This window comes from Spermophilus citellus (assembly GCF_964194105.1).
Source record: "Spermophilus citellus genome assembly, chromosome: 6".
NCBI lineage: Eukaryota > Metazoa > Chordata > Mammalia > Rodentia > Sciuridae > Spermophilus > Spermophilus citellus.
Window position 1 is genome coordinate 157,648,754 of NC_138187.1, and position 16,518 is coordinate 157,665,271.

The window sequence follows — 16,518 nt, forward strand, 5'->3', positions numbered from 1 at the left end:
CACATTAAGTCCCTTCCAGGATGGAGTTCAAGTCCTGGACCAGTACCAAAGAGTTTTCTGGTTCTTATCAGAACTAACTCTTCAATGTACAGTTTGGGAAAGGAAGGGTGGACAGCACTGGAGTGTGGAGAAGTGGAGCCCTTAGGAAGGACAGAAGCAGATCCTTGCAGTCAAGTGGCTCTTCTGACCCCACGGTCCCCACCTCATGTGTGTTTCAGAACCATCCACCTTCTGTGTTTTGCAGGCTTCCGCCCCATCTCCCACTTGCACTTTTCCCATGTGACCTCCTCCAGTGTCAACATCACCTGGAGTGACCCGTCTCCCCCAGCAGACAGACTCATTTTGAACTACAGCCCCCGGGATGAAGAGGAAGAGATGATGGAGGTCTCCTTGGATGCCACCAAGAGACACGCTGTCCTGAAGGGTCTGCAGCCAGCCACCGAGTATATCGTGAACCTGGTGGCTGTCCATGGCACAGTGACCTCAGAGCCCATCGTGGGCTCCATCACCACAGGTGAGGCTGAAAGACTGGGCAGCAGTGGGTGAAATTCAATAAAATTTCAAAAGGTGGCAGGGTTGGCCTCTACAGCTAAAGAGGGTCGGTGAGCCATCCTGTTACTTCTTCCAGTGTTGCATTAGATGATAAGATGGGAAGCTCCTGTTTGGAAGGTAGGATAGACACAATGTCCTGAGGAGGTCAAGGCTTGAATGCATTGGTCTACAGATCTACCTCTCCAGTAGAAAGCCCTGGAGAAAGCTAGTCTCCCCCAAGGAACCTCGACAGTGAAGAGACACCTGTTCCTGGTTGGGAGAGCCACCTTCAACTTCCCAACAAGGCCACTGGTGCAGATGATGCTTCCTCAGAATCACACAGAAGGGCCATGCAATCATTCAGGGATGTTCTGACACTCAGGTGGACTCACACATTGTTTGGGAACACAGGCACACTGAGACCATCTGGACACAAGTCCACCTCATCATTCCCAAATGCAATTCCAAATATGAGGTGTTCGTGGGTAAGAAGGTGTGTGTTCTGGTAATTTCCTACATTACTGACAAGAACTCACAAACTGGACGAGTGGGTTAAACACTCAGCTGATTTGACCTTGCAATTTCTTAGCAGTCAAAAAAATAAAAGTACCCAGCATAAATGAAATACAATTTAGGAAAGTGGATTTGTTCTGGACTTGTGCTCCAAAATCACTTTATAGTCAATAGGAAGTTTTTCCAAATAGAACCTAAGGTGGCTGCTAAAAAATAACAGATAAGAGCAAGTTGGGTTTTTTCCAAGAGAAGTTTACCCCAGAGAAAATAACTGTGTTATTCTGAATTCAAAACAAATGATGTGGACTTAAAAGAAAGTTCTAGTTGGCCTTTAGATGAATCGTATTTGCTGCACAGGTGCGGACCTTGCCACCTTGGCTTGGTGTTGTTAAAACCTTCTCCATGAGCACCACTTTGACCACATCTTATGGGTTTCAGGTGAAATATCAGCCTGACCATGGTATCCAGGCTGCCCCGTGATATCCCAGTGTTTTGTCTGCCTCTGGGGCACATCAGCTCTTGGTCAACATAAAACTAGGAATAGAAATTCCTTTTTCACATCATGTTGTCTTGTCTTTTTCCCACCATCACCTGGGACTTTGTAGGAATTGACCCTCCCAAAGACATCACGATCAGCAACGTGACCAAGGACTCAGTGGTGGTGTCCTGGAGCCCTCCTGTTGCATCTTTTGATTACTACCGAGTGTCATATCGACCCACCCAAGGTATTCAAGTAATTTGATTTCTCAAAGATTAATGGGATTGAAGCTGGATGGAAATTATTATGGGGAAAGTATTGTATCCTGATGGACATTAAGCCCTGCCTGTGTTCTTCCCCCTCTTGTGGGGCATGCTCCCTCAAAATGAGAATGTGTCCATGAGGAGCGGCCCAGAAACCTTGTGCTTGCCAACTCCTCTCAAAATAGGAGTGAGTACATTCCCCCAGACATCGGGCCCTTCACCAGCAGAGGAAGCTGGTCACCGAAATCTAGATTCTGCAATGACATAAAAGAGCTCCTAACAGAATCTGCCGAGAGCTAGGACCATGCACTTTCCAGAGAGGGTGAAGCCCAAGACTAGAATCTCAAGAATAGCTGAAGACCCAACAAAGCCAGAGCAGCTGTGATGTGGTCCTCGTCCTGCTGCTCCAGCCATGTTTTGAGTCAGGGGAAGTTGGCCCAGCCTGGCCTGCACCCTGGCATTCCTTGTTGGTGCACAAGGCACTGGTGATGAGGTGGGGGCGTACCCACTTCCTGTGGGGGGCAGGACAGCTTTCCAGGCTAGCCTGTCTCTGGGCTGCACAGACTCTTTACAGCTACGCACTCTAAACTGATTCAATGTAATTGCCTCAAAGAAAACTGGGCTGTTAGAAAACCACCCAATAAATAGCTCATTTCTCTTTGTTCCAAGAAGCCCATCAAATGAAGGGGTGGGACAAGCATGCAAGTTCTCTTTGAGCTTCAACATTTCCAGCCCATAAACCACTCGTTTCCCCCTCCTCACATCCAGTGCTGGGTCCCAAATCCATCTGTGCTTCATGACCAGTGCCCCATGTAGACCGCACCCCTGATCACATTGATGAGGAAGCAGCAAGGTTTTAATGGTGGATTCTGCTCTTCCTTAGTAGGACGGCTGGACAGCTCAGTGGTGCCCAACACAGTGACAGAATTCACCATCTCCAGGCTGCACCCAGCCACTGAATATGAAATCAGCCTCAACAGTGTGCGGGGCAGGGAGGAGAGCGAGCGCATCTGCACTCTGGTGCACACAGGTAGGCACGTCTCCCTGATGGCAGTGGACCCGCCATGGACTTAAGAGCCCAGAGCAAAGTCGTGTGAGCTCACACCAAGAACCTTAGTTCTGGGCTCTGAGATGCCATTCTCAGGCCTCCTCCCTGTGCCAGGAGGGACAGTTTGTGACTTCTCTCCCCACTGATGGTCTTGTCTAGTAATAGAATTTAGAGCCTCCCTGTTGGTGTCTTATTGGTTGAGATGAGGAACTTTCATGGAACTTCCAATATGAATAATGGCTGCTCAAGGACACACCATGCAGGTGAATTCCAGAACAGACAAGTCAATTATCCCCTCTTACTTTTAAAAAGACTCAGGGAAGGAAATCTCACCTGAGAGAAGAAAACAGTTGTCACTCCCGTGACAGGAAGCTGGGGTCATGAGGTTCTTCATCATGCATGGCCAGAAGACACCATGTATGGCCAGAGAGGAGCTGGCACCAGCGGCCATGAGTCCCTCACCCATGGTGAAGGCAGTGGAGGTGACGCAGCTCCACGTGGCATCCTGGGCCACCTGCAGGGGCACTCTGTAGCCCGAGTTCTCCATCAAGTCCTCCCATTAGACCCAGGTGCCTCCTGCCCCCCCCCCCAGTCAGCTCCTGTGTAGTGAGCTCCAGGGTGGGAGGCAGAAGGGAGCCACCAGCTTGCCACACGGGAAAGTGGCCGAGGGAAGTCCCAATCCCATGTCTTCCTCCTAAAATGAGCCCACTGGATGAGCCTGAAGGCAAGGCCCCTTAGGCAGCTCCTCTGCCCCTTCCTCTCTGGCCCCTCTGACCGTGGACTATGCAGAATCAGCAAAGGTTAGCTATGGAAGTCACTAGAAGGCACAGCCCACGTTTTCTTCCAGACCACCTCCTAGTAAGCCAGAGCACAGAGGAAAACGTGCAGATGGCCTCGTTACAGAACACCTGGGTTTCCCAAGGGTGCTTCATTCCCCTTGAGAACGGTATTTCCTGAATGAGGCAAATGTGCCTTGGAATTCCTCACTGCTTTTTCAAGCTCAGAAACAGCATCTCTTTTTTTGGCAATAGTTACACTTACACACACACACACACACACACACACGATTTCACAAATATGAAAAATTGTTCACTATCACAAGATAGCACAGAATAGTCTACTCTTTCTTAGTCTCCTTGCAGGTCTATGACTATAGAAAACCTAGCCATATTTTTTACTTGCGTCTTACCCTGAATCATTGAAGTATCTGGTCAATAAATGTTGACCAGAAATAACATCCAATGAGTCAAAAGAAGCCCCCTTCCCACCTTCCTGAAAATTATGTTACAAAAATCCAACTTTTTCTCATTGAAAACAATGGATTTCAAGAACATCCTACCCTCAAGGTAAAAGAGAGCAGGGGCTTGGGTCAAAAATCTTCTTAAATTCTTAGCCATAAGCTTTAAGTATTTCTAAAGCAGGTATGCAGTGGTACACCGGGCCAAGCCACCCTCCTTCAAGGTCAGGCAGAGTTATTTTTGCAACCTCCAGGTACTTGACTGTGCTCAGAAGTGTCCTGGTTCATGGTTGTTTGTTGTTGCTGTTTTAACTTGAGGTCTATGAGCTTACGTCTTCTAGAAATAAGCATTCCTGCAGGGCGTGGTACTTGTATCATGGTGTCATACACATCTCAGAAATCAAGCCAACTGAGGTCTAATAAGGGCTGCATTGGAAAAACTCTTGGAAACCACCAAGTATAGATAAAATTCAAATTTTTAAATCATAAAAAATTTTTCTGGTTGTTGCTCTGTGATGAGGGACATAAGGAAGCAAAAAAAAAAAAAAACAAGAAACAAACATTATTCAATTAGAAAGCAGAGGTAGATGAGGAGCAGATCTTGGCTCCCCAAATAAATTGTATGACCTTTAGGTTGAGCCAATACCTTAACTGTTTTAATAACATCCATTTCTAAAATAAATCCCAATTTTATCCAACTTGATGGAAGGGAAGCAAAGTAATAAGGCAAAGGCTTATAAAGCCTGAGCAAGTAAGAATAGACAGGCGGTCAGGTGACATCTCTGTGCCCCCACAGGCACTTGGCCTCCCGAAGGCTGCAAGAATCCTCTTGGCTCTCGCTCTCGGTGCCACAAAAGCCTGCCCTGGATCAGTCCAGAGTGAGCCTTGGGAGCAGTGAGCAGGAATTCAATAACCAGATACGACTCTGGAGGCTCCCGTATCCCATGCAGTCATCCGCAAGCACTCCCTGAGGACCTTTGAAGTTCTTAGAGCTGGAGACACCCCTGCACTTCCACTACACTTCCTTAAGTGCATCGGAGATCTTTCCACAAGGCACACCCTAATGTCAATGAAAGAGCAATGAGACTTGGAAGAATGATTACCTCATTAATTAGAGAATTATAACAATTTCTGTAGGTTCTGAGTTTCTGCATCTAGACTTAAATGTCTAAAACGCAACAAGGATACATTGAAATTCCCCATGGCACCTGCCACATTGCTCTGCACTTAAGAAATTAATGGATGAATTAGAAAGGAGAGCTCAGGGCAATGGAGGTGGGGGCTGCACACGGGACTGCGTACTTGAGAGCAAGGGGGAAAGGAGATGAGAAGGAGCTGTTGGAGGCAGAAGGGAGAAGGGAAAGAGGGCTCTGCTCACTTCACCCTGGCTCAACACAGCAGCAGACTGCATCAGGGGCAGGCGGAACTTCTGGGCTGAGTTGAACTTCATCCTGCAGCTTTCTTACCTGTACTGACCGCTCCTGTTCCGTTCCAGCCATGGATAACCCTGTGGATCTGATCGCTACCAACATCACCCCCACGGAAGCCCTGCTGCAGTGGAAGGCTCCAGCCGGTGACGTGGAGAACTATGTCATTGTCCTTACACACTTCTCAGGTAAGGGTCTACGGGCTCAGGCCTCAGGCAGGGGTGGTCAGGGTTGGGGCTGAAGACCAGGATAGAAGAGGAAGCAAAGCATTTGGTGAGTCTGAGGGGCGAATTGGAAAATGTACCGCTTCAGTTATACCATAAAGACCTCAGGTTAGCCCCAAACTCTGCCAACTGCCAACTGTAGGACTTGCAAAAGCTGAATCTGAAAGGTGCAGGCAGGGCAATTGTACAAACTGAGAAAGAACACTGGGAAAACAGCTCAGAACTGAGATAAATTTGCCCCAAAGCTCTAGAGACAAGAAAACAGACTTTTCTAGATATTTACAGAGCAAGAAAAACACTGAAATTATAGGACCAAGCCTGGAGCAGATAATAAGTGATAACAGGTGACAGAAGATTCAGAACTGCTAAGCTTTCCTGCTTTCCTGCCCCATGTCCACCTCACAAGTTTGAACCAACGTGAAACCTTAAATTTAAATGTCCCCTTCATCATGCTTGTTCATCTTAAATTTTTTGACATTGAATAGAGAAACCCAAAGCAAAATTGTGTACTTCAAGTCTCCTGCCTTGGGAAAATCGTTTCCCTGCCTGAATTAAACATGTGATCTCAGAATTGTTATGGGTTATATTCAGGAATCTAGTGAACGAAGATAGCAGAAAACAGAAGGCAGGCAGATGCCTTGGTTTTCAAAAATGGCAGAGAAAGCCATTCTGTAAACTGTAAAGAACTAAACTTATTGTCAAGTTTGGAAAAGTAAAAACTAAAACAAGACTCTTAAACAGAATGGGAAGGGAATTCGTGATTACTGCATACCAACACAGGTTCACCAAGAATGAGTTTTGTCAAAGGCATTTTACACCCTTGCTTTTTACTGGCAAGTCCGCCAGCACATTTGGGTTTCAGCAAGGCATTGGACGGCTCTGCCTATCACTTAGTTCTTCATTAAAATGGAAAAATGCATGATGCATCATATTTGGAATGAAAGGACCCTGCCCAAGAATGGATTTTGCTGCTGTGGCTGAGTCCTAGCCGACCCCTCTGTGTCCATCTGGACACCCGCAGGCCCTCCGTGTCCTGATCTGGCATTTCCTAACTCTTGTCATGCTTTCTAGAGCCCCCATGCTCTGTTTTTTTCCCTCCAAGAAATCCTCTCTCCACAGTTCTGCCTAGAAAACCCATCCTTCAAGTCTTCGTTTCAACACTGTTCGGTCAAAGATTTTTTGGTTGCCACAGGCAGTCAAATACACCTGTCCATAAACACAAAGCACATGTCTCCATCAGAGCCATTCATTTCTATTCATTCAACAAATGCTTCTGATCACCCTCATGGGCCACATGCTCGCCTCGGCTGGAAAGATTCAGGACCATGGCATGAGTTCTTGTTTTCATGGAACTCACGCCTAGTGATGGTGCCGAGAAGGAAAGTCACCGCCTCCCGTGAGCACCCGGATGGTAGAGGCAAGCACGGAACGTGGTGGGTCCCATCTGATGGGTGCTAAAGGGAAGAGAGGAGGAAGGCCTCACATAAAGCAAAAGAAGGTGAAGAGAAGAAGAAGGGAATTCCAAGAAAAAGAGCAGCCTGTCTGCTTGCAGAGGTGTGGGAGAGGTTAAGGAGTCTAAGGAAGCACCATAGTCTGGTGTGATTGGAACAGTGGTTGGGGGTGGGATGTTGAGGGGGAGATATTAAAAAGATAGTCATTATGTATTTCTTCCAATTTTTTAAACTTGTCTGTGTGCCTTTCTGTGCCTTTAGACCACAATAAACTTAAAACATCCGGCCCTACCTAGTTGGGAGATGTGCCTAATAAACTTGGTTAAATGCTGAATGATTTGATAATATTCTAATTGCCTAATGGAGGGCTTGGCCCAGATCTAATGAACAGTTTTATCAACAGCTTGAATGAACTCAGAGAGGACAAGCTGATTAAATTTGTGTATAAAACAAAACTGTGATTGATCGAATCCAAATTCAAATATATTTTAATCAACATAAAGGTGGTCCAAAACTCAAACAGCAACAGTAAATGCAAAACTCTGTCCCTGGGCCCAAAGAGCAAGTAGGCCAGGGCGGGTGGGGTGGTGATACACAAGGCCTTTCATTGGCAATAGGCTCAGCATGGGATGATAGCACGTGGCTGTCCTAAAACCCACTGAATTAATATGAATAGCAGAAATGGAGACAGAGACTGGCCCTGTTTGGTCAGTGAATTTTAATTATTCTCAATTCTCTTCTAAGCTTTGCATTCAGCAGGGACACTGTTAAACTTTGACTTGTTCAGAGAAAAGCATTCAGGACTGTTAAGATTTTAGAACTGTCACATGAATGTGATGGGAGGTGGAGGCTGAGTTTTGTTAATCTGAAGGAGACAGCACTTGATTGTGAAAATGTCACATAGACCAAGGATTCATTATTCTTTGTGTTTCCAGAGAACTAGGCAGAAGACAGACAGAATTTGCCCTCCATATAAGGTTTCTTGTTTGTTTGTTTGTGTTGGGTTTTTGTTTGTTGTTTGCTTGGAAAATCCCACCCTTCTTCCTTCCTTTGGATGTGGGGTGAAGAGTTCCTATTGGAAGTGCTGGCTGCCATCTTGAAATCATGAACTATAAGGAATATTTTTCTCAGGATATAATAGGATGTGAGAGCGGATCCTTTTTAAGACCAGGATACCAAGCTTGATATTATAAAGGAGTTTTCCCAGAATTCTGTAGTACTGAATTCTTGTGAAGCATTTAGATTTGGTAGGTCTTTCATAAATTGAGTAGTCCTACTCGGTCCTCAGCCACATTCTTCTGATTTCAGTTGCTGGAGAGACCATCTTGGTTGATGGAGTCAGTGAGGAATTCCAGCTCATCGACCTGCTTCCGAGCACCCACTACACCGTCACCATGTATGCCACCAGTGGACCTCTCACCAGCAGCACCATCAGCACCAACTTTTCTACCCGTGAGTACATGGTCATCTCCACACCTGGACTCTAGATCCTAGAAGTGACCCATTTCCTTATGGTGGGCTCAATTTCAGTCCATAGGCTTTGGACAGTGCACCTCTGAGCTGTTATTTTGGCTGACTGTGTGGTCCGAATCCAATGAAAGTGTGCCACGTCTCTTGGTCAACACACATGTCTAGTTTCCTGCTCCCATCCTGGGTCTGTGTAATAGCAGTAAAACTAGGCCAAGAGAAGTAGACACTGGAAATGCATCTAACCCAGAGCAGTCCAACAGATATTAAAAATATACACAGCTATGACCCAGCTACTGGAAGGAGGAGGCAGGAGGATCACAAGTTTGAGGCCAACCTCAGCAACTTAATGAAATCCTGTCTCAAAATAAAATTTAAGAGAGCTGGGATATAGCTCAGTGGTTGAGTGCTTGTCTAACATGTGTGAGGCCCTCCCTGGGTTCAATCCCCAGGACCTACCTATGGGGGAGACAGCTACTAAGAAGGGTCATAACCAAGAGAACAGTAGACCAAGGTAAAAGGTGAGAATATTGTAAGTTCCAACATAAACTCACATTAGTTGGAAAGGATCATGGTCACAGGCTTAGAGATTCAGATGGGAAGATGTCACTCCCAGGCCCAGAGGCCTACGTGAGCAGAACAGGGAGTAGCTGCAAGAGAGATCACAGCACTAAACGATTATCTTCTGACCCAGAAGGACCCTTTATGCTCCTGTCCATGCCAGAGCTGAGGGCAGCATGGGAGCAGCCCACAGAGGTGGGCAAGGAGATTTCGTGCCTGAAATCAAGCAGGGAGGAGCTGGAGAGACAGGCATCCCCTGGCATTTCCCTTCTTTGCAGTCCTGGACCCTCCCGCAAACCTGACTGCCGGTGAAGTCACCAGACAGAGCGCACTGATCTCCTGGCAGCCCCCCAGGGCGGAGATCGAGAAGTATGTCCTAACGTACAGATCCACGGATGGAAGCCGCAAGGTAAGAATTTGCTTCTCCTAAGCAAGGCTGCATGGAAACTGGCCAGTGGAATGAGAGGGAGGACAGGAAGCAATTAACAGGAAGCTGCCAGGTTTCCCATGCTGGGGACAAAGCCTGCTGCGAGAGTGCTCAGCCAGGTGGCCCGGGTGTGGTCCTGGCTCTGCTGCTGCTCACCACATAAGCTGGGCAACACCCCAGCCCTCTCCCAGCCTCCCAGTCTTCTCCAGAGAAGCCACTCTGCAACTTCACCAGGTCTGGTTGAACTTCCTGTATTAGGACCCAAACTTTGGAAACTTCCAACTACTTAGCGTTGAAATAACTGTTGGCTTCAGGGGCAAGCAAACGGGGGCTGGATCCCAGGTTCAACAGGCTTTTATGTCTTATAAGCATTAGAAAGGCAACATCGACAAAACCCACCGTAAAAAAAAATGACGAATCTTTGCCTTAGGCCATCAGTCAAAATTACCCACTAGAGCACTGGTTTTGAAATTCTTGTTCTCAGTGGGATTCTTTTAAAAAGTGAAATCATATGCAGGGGACAAATATACAGGATAGACTGCAGCAGAGCTAGCCTATTTGATGGGAGCAGGGCGGCCTAGGGTCCTGTTTGCTTACCCGCTTCTGCTCCTGAGCAAGTTCAGTGCAATCTCAGGCCACTGGGTTCAATAATCCAGGTAACCTAAATTTATCCCAATGTGCATTTCTGAGATAGGAGCTGACCTAAATCTCACACGAGAGCTGGTCTCTGCTTACTGGCACATTTTTTTCCTTCTGTGGGATGGAGGGGGCGGCAGTAGCCACTACAGTGCTGACCCAGCTGGCCAAGGAGTTTGGACTTCCCTTCCCCACTTCCCACAGTGCAAGCCGGTCTCTCCCTTCCACCTCCCCCTCTGGCTTTGTGTAGGAGCTGATCGTGGATGCAGAGGACACCTGGATCCGGCTGGAGGGGCTGTCGGAGAACACCGACTACACAGTGCTCCTGCAGGCGGCCCAGGATGCCACCAGGAGCAGCATCACCTCCACTGCCTTCACCACAGGTGAGGAAGTCACGGCCACTTTGATGGCTTCTCCCCTGGGTGACTTTGGCTCCTTAGAAGCCTCTGTTGAGACTTGCCCTGGGAGGAGCCTGACACAGAAGTTCAGCTGCCTCCTCCTTCCTCCCACCTTCCCAAGGCTCTGCTAGGAAGCACCCCACTACAGGGTAGTCACAGGACACCCAAATCCCTGGCCCACCTGGACCAACTAATGCACCCCATAAAAGTTCCTTTGAGTTCCAATTTTCTGCATGTCTTTCCAGAAAACTTTTCCTACTTCTCTCCTTCCTCCCTGGTCTATACCTAGTGTCAGGAACAGTGGTAAATCCTCAATATTAAATCTACAGCCCCTTTCCACCAGCAAAGTGGTTTTGCATCCAAAACTCAACTCAGTCCTTAAAACGACTGGCAAGGAAGGTCTTTTTATCCTCATTTCACCCACAATGAAGTGTGGTACATAGAAAAATGAAAGACCTACGTGGCTAGTGAGTGGCAGGGCCAAACCTAGACCCAGGTCTTCTACATCCAGCTGTCCCTCCTGCCTGCCCTCACTTCAGTCAGCAGAAGATACTTGTATCTGTAAGAGGAAACACCTGACATCTCCCTTGAGCACTCATCTCTGCCTGTCTTACTGCATCCCGTGTGTGATCCCGGTTAATCCTCACGCCCTCCAATGTGGCATAGGCTGTTGATAAATAGTCCTTTCTGTGATCTCCTATGACACCTCTCTAGTTGGCAACGTGGGACTGCCCAGCCCAGGCTGAATTCTCTCCCTGCCCCATCTGGGGATGTGGTGTGGGGCAAATGTGGGCTTTTTACCCCTAGTCGCATGGCTGCCTGCCTTCCTGAAGTACCAGTGTGGCTGGGTTCCTGTCCCTGTCCGAGAATCTGTCCCTCCATCCCCAGAGAGGGGACAGGAACTTCTCTCTGATGCATTTCCCTCGATACACCCATTCTGAAGGACAAAGCAGGACACTGTGGGAACGTGCCACCTCCACCCGTGGTCCTTTGGGAGTGAGGTCATGAATGAGTCCTCTTTGCCCTTCTTTTTCATACTGTTCAATACTTTACAAAGTGTCTTCAGTGAGCACATTAATCAGAAAAACAAATGTTTTAATTAAAAAATAAAAATAAACTATGGTCATACAACCAAGACATGAATCCAAGACGAGTCTTTACCAAGTGGAACTTAGATGACACTTGATCCCTGTTCAGGGACTAAACTCAATTATGCTGTTTCAGAGGTGTCTTAGCTGGAAACGAGGGTGCTGCCTCTTCTTGTTGGAGCCCCTCCCTGCACACTCACGGGTTAATTAAAGGTCCTCCATGGTCTGCTTCCCCAAGCTACCACTTAAAGATCCATGGGATGCAGCTTTCCACTGAATTAAGAATTTCTTTCCCATAAAAAGAACACAGATGACAGACACTTAAACGGAGCTCCCAATTTGCATATTTATGAGGTTAAACTAATCATTTTATTCCCCAAATGCATGGGCTTCAACATTTGCTCATTGTGGGATGTGCCTTTCATTCCCGTCCTGGGAGGCTACAGCTAGCTCTGGTGAGCAGTTGACTCTATGCCTGGAGCCTCTGTGGAGTCCTGCAGCTCTGCCTCACTGCAGACCCTCCCCTCCTGGGCTGTAGAAGTACACCAGCTCATGTGGCCATCGCTGGCCTCTCTTAGACACAATGCACTAAGGGATATGCAATAGTTTGGGTGTGGTGTTCCCGATCCAGCTAGGGGCTCAGCAGGATCAGGTAAGCCAGGGGTTCACAACTCACAGGGAGATGTGAAGAGAGGATGACTTTATTTAGTGGACAGTGCAGGGGACTGACAAGATATATTTAGGTGTGTATGTGAGTGTGTAGGTGGGTGGGTGGGTAGATGTGGGTGTGTCTACGTGTGTTTGCAAGACTTCAGCTGACACTGGGCTCCCGGGGCATGATCAACATCAACATAGAAAGGAGAAAACTAAAGAGTCCAATTTCCCGATGCAGTGAGGGTAGTTACTAACTGAGCTGCTTGCTCCATGTACAGTTGGGGAACTTGGCACTACCACCACGGTACCTAGGAAAGCAGTATCCATGTTTGGCAGTTTTTGCAGTTTTACTAGACAGCTTAAATTTAAATGTTAGAAGCTGATGAGTACCAACCTTGCTGGCTTTGTCTTGGAAATTTATCAGAACCCACTGAAACAACTGGTTGCAGAATGGAAAACGCTTGGGCAGAAATAATGCATTAGAAATGACCTTCATACAGCCTACAATGTGACAGACCTAATAGATGTTGACTAAATTAAATCCTAGCTGCAAAGTAACAAAGAGGGGGTCTCTGACGAAACAGAGCTAAAAGGACGAGGAAAAGACTAGTACCCTCCACAGGGTTGGCACAGGTAGAGAGGTGCAGCCTGCAAAGTCCAATGCCCAAAGTCCTCATTTTGAGCTCTGTCTACCACTGAAATGCAAATTTCCCTAAATAAATAACACTAGGCTACATTGTCACTTGCATGTTAATATTAATGAAGGCTCTTTGTCTGTGCCAGTCCCTTCTGTTCCCCTTTTCTGCCCCTGCCAAGAGCAAGTTTTATTAAGGAGGAAGAGAATACAAGGGTCTCTGCTTCCTAAGGGCAGGGTAAATATGGTACCAAAAAGAGAAAGAAGCAAATCCGAAAAGCAAAGTCTCTTCACTTACATGCAAGATTGGAACCCTGCCAGACTGGACCCCAAGAGTGTGAGCTACTCCTGCCCAGCAAGTCTGTGGAACGAACGGGGGAGCCTGCATGAAGGCAACCAGGGCAGAGGGATTTAGAGGCTGGTTGCTTTTGAGCAGTTAGCATGCCATCTGACTTCACTGTCAGTAGGGAGTTTCCCTCTTAAATGCGCCATGTTCTGAGGGTGGGCAGATCTCACTCACCATTCTGCGTGCTTTCTAGGCCTTCTCTGATGAAGAGTGGCCTCAATCCACTGAACAATTCCTCGCCTTGTCCCAGGTGGACCAAGATAAGAGATGAATTCAAAATAGGCCTGTCCAAGATGACCTGGAAAAGAGTTGATATCCCAAAAAACAATAATAAAAATAGAAAAGAGAAAAAAAAAAGAAAGAAAAGAGAGAGAAGGGCTGGTCTCAAAACCTCAAACACCTTTGATCAAGGTGTTTTCCCCGCTGTGTTGATGCCACAGAACATAAGCCCATTTCATTCTTTCCATCATGTTAATAGCTTCCTGTCCTCTTGTCGCTGGTGTTTGCACAGGACTCTGGGGGGAATTAAATACAAGTATATGGAAGAGAAAAAAATATGGATACATTATTTATAATTTATTGTCGCCTGAAATTTCATCCAAGGTCTGCTTGTCTTTTGGAGACATGAATATAAATGAGGAAACAAATATTCCCCGCGGAGCCACGGGGACTTGGTACAGTGATCTTCTGAGAGGCAGGTCTCACTGTCTCTTTTAATACTATGAAAAGCAAACAAGTCTCTCACTAAAGCTCATCCTCGGAGACAATGAACACTGTAAAATAGGTTGCCTTGACCTTGAGGTTAAGCGAAGACAATCATTGGCAGAGGTGCCCAGAGACAGGTAAGAAGAAATTTTCTCTCCTCGCCTTTGCTCCAGTCCTGGCTGTCCCACATCCAGGCTGAGCGGCTCTGTGGGCTGGAAAACCCGTCCTCTCTAAACACTAGCTTCAGTTTTTGAGATTGAGAAAATTAATGAAGATTACCAAATTGTAGGCTCTGGAACAACAGATGGTGGGTCTTGGAAATTCACACGCTTACCACAGATTTCAGTTGGATGGGAAAGCCTGACACCAGTCTCCCCCCCCCCCGTGTCTACCTGTGTACCCCGAGTATCCCCTCACCAAAGAAGAGAGCTAATAGGGTTCTCTTGGTGGCACTATGTAAAAACAGCTTGAGTTCTTCACCAAGACAAGCAAACCCCTAAAATGACAGGTCCCCCTTCTCCTTTCTTTGAGACCTGACTGTGGAGAAGGAAGGTGGTCACACAACACACCACGTGCAAATGAATAAATGTCAGTCAGAGGTTTGCACTGACCGCACTGCCCAGCTTGCTGTGTATCCCCAACGCCAGCCTCCTGCAAGATCCCTCTCTGGGTTCACTCACTGTTTCCCTTCGCCCCATGGCTCCCCCTTCCACATGTAACCATTCTAATGTGTTTGGGTGCATTTCTGAAAAATGTGTACCAGTAAAATGGTTTTGAGTCTAATTTAAACACATTTAAATGGGCCTGGATCATGCAAGTCAGTCTCCATTCTCATATTTATATATAAAATATATATATTTTACTCAGCACTTTTTCTAGACTATCCATGTTGTTAGACAAATATTTTTGCTTCCAGCAGTTGCAAATACTGCATGATAAGTACCTATCAAATTTTACCGATTCCACTCTCCCAAAGAGGTCCATCCGGCCCTCTCCAACCTTCCACCACCCCAGTGTGGCTGTGGTAAACACCTCCTGGGTGTCTGCTTGTGGATCAGTGAGGCCACACCTCTGGGTTACACCTCAGGAGAGCGATGGCTGGGTCAGGGAATGAGTTTGCCTTCGCATAACTAAGCATTGCTCTCGGCTGCCCGTTCCCCCCAGTGGGGCCGGACTCCTGTTGCTCATGGCCTTCGTCATTCCTGATGACTTGACGTGGTCCAGTTGTGTCGTTTTTGACAGTCTCCTATGTGTAACTGATGTCGCTTTGTTCTAATCAATTTCTGTAAATAATGATGAGCTTGAGTTTAAACATCTCTCCATATGCTTGTTAGCCTTTTGAGCTTCCTTTTCCTGTTACCTGATCGTCTGGTTTGTGGACTTTTCTATCAGGTTCCGATAGGATTAGCAATTAATGTTTGAGCTTTGGGAGTCTTAAGAAGTTTTTCAATGTATTCCTCTAATTGCTTTCTAGATTTATCTTTTGTATTCAGTCTATTTTGTATGTGGTATTAAGTAGGGATACAGTTTCATTTTTATTTCTAGAGTGAACCAGTTTTACTAATATGATATACTTAACGAATAACCCATCTTTTGAGTGGACTGATTTGTGGTTCTTTATTGTATATTAAGTTCCCATATATACATGAATTTGTCATCTCTCAATTTCCTATTTTATTTTATGGTCTATCTATCTGTCCCTTTGCAAACACTCTATTGTCTTTTTATATCTATAGCTTATTATCTTAATATAGGTGGAACAAGTTTACACAATTTCCCTTTTCAGGGTTGACTTTGCTATTTGATAGTGTTTATTTTTCCACAGGTGTCACCTTATTTATCAAATTTAGTTTATGAAGTTCTACAAAAGGAGTTTCAACTTCAGTTTAGATTGGAACTGTGATGAATTATGAATTAATTTGGTGAGGACAGACATCTCTTCTAAATGCCTAAATTAGATCTTCATTTATCCAAATCTATATTTTATGCTTCCTTTTACATCTATAATCATGCTTATGTTTTCAAAAGTTAAAACATTTCCCTATGGCATTCTTTATGTACTTGGCCAATTTCTGAACATTTTATGATTTGTATTGCTTTGTGACTTTATAGATAAATTTAGATAATATTGAATAATATTTATAGATTAAACAGAGATAATAGTTCTTTAAAAATATTTTCTAGTTAGTAATTGCTAATGTGGAAAGATATTGATTTTTATATATTGATCCAATATCTAGCAATCTCACTGAACTCTCATTACTTGTAATTATCTATTGTTTCTGTTAACATTTTTAGGTCGATATTTATGCCATCTACAGATAAGGACAGTTTTATTTCTATACTTCTAATCTTTACATCTGTTATTGGCTTTTTTCCTTTATCACATTAACTAGGACCTCCAAAACTACATTAAATAGTAACAATGGT

General features: G+C 45.8%; 1 protein-coding gene across 2 annotated transcripts in view; it reads left to right on the forward strand.

Moving 5' to 3' along the window:
• The window catches only part of TNR (tenascin R), a gene marked incomplete at both ends in the record, with an annotated part of 72,834 nt that overhangs the window by 36,924 nt on the left and 19,392 nt on the right, over positions 1-16,518 (forward strand). For both annotated transcript variants that reach the window (XM_081300340.1, XM_081300341.1), the window contains 7 exons: positions 245-514; positions 1,650-1,769; positions 2,669-2,815; positions 5,566-5,685; positions 8,481-8,624; positions 9,479-9,609; positions 10,514-10,646. In XM_081300340.1, coding sequence (XP_081156466.1) covers positions 245-514; positions 1,650-1,769; positions 2,669-2,815; positions 5,566-5,685; positions 8,481-8,624; positions 9,479-9,609; positions 10,514-10,646 — 1,065 coding nt within the window. The remainder of the gene's footprint in view (positions 1-244; positions 515-1,649; positions 1,770-2,668; positions 2,816-5,565; positions 5,686-8,480; positions 8,625-9,478; positions 9,610-10,513; positions 10,647-16,518) is intronic.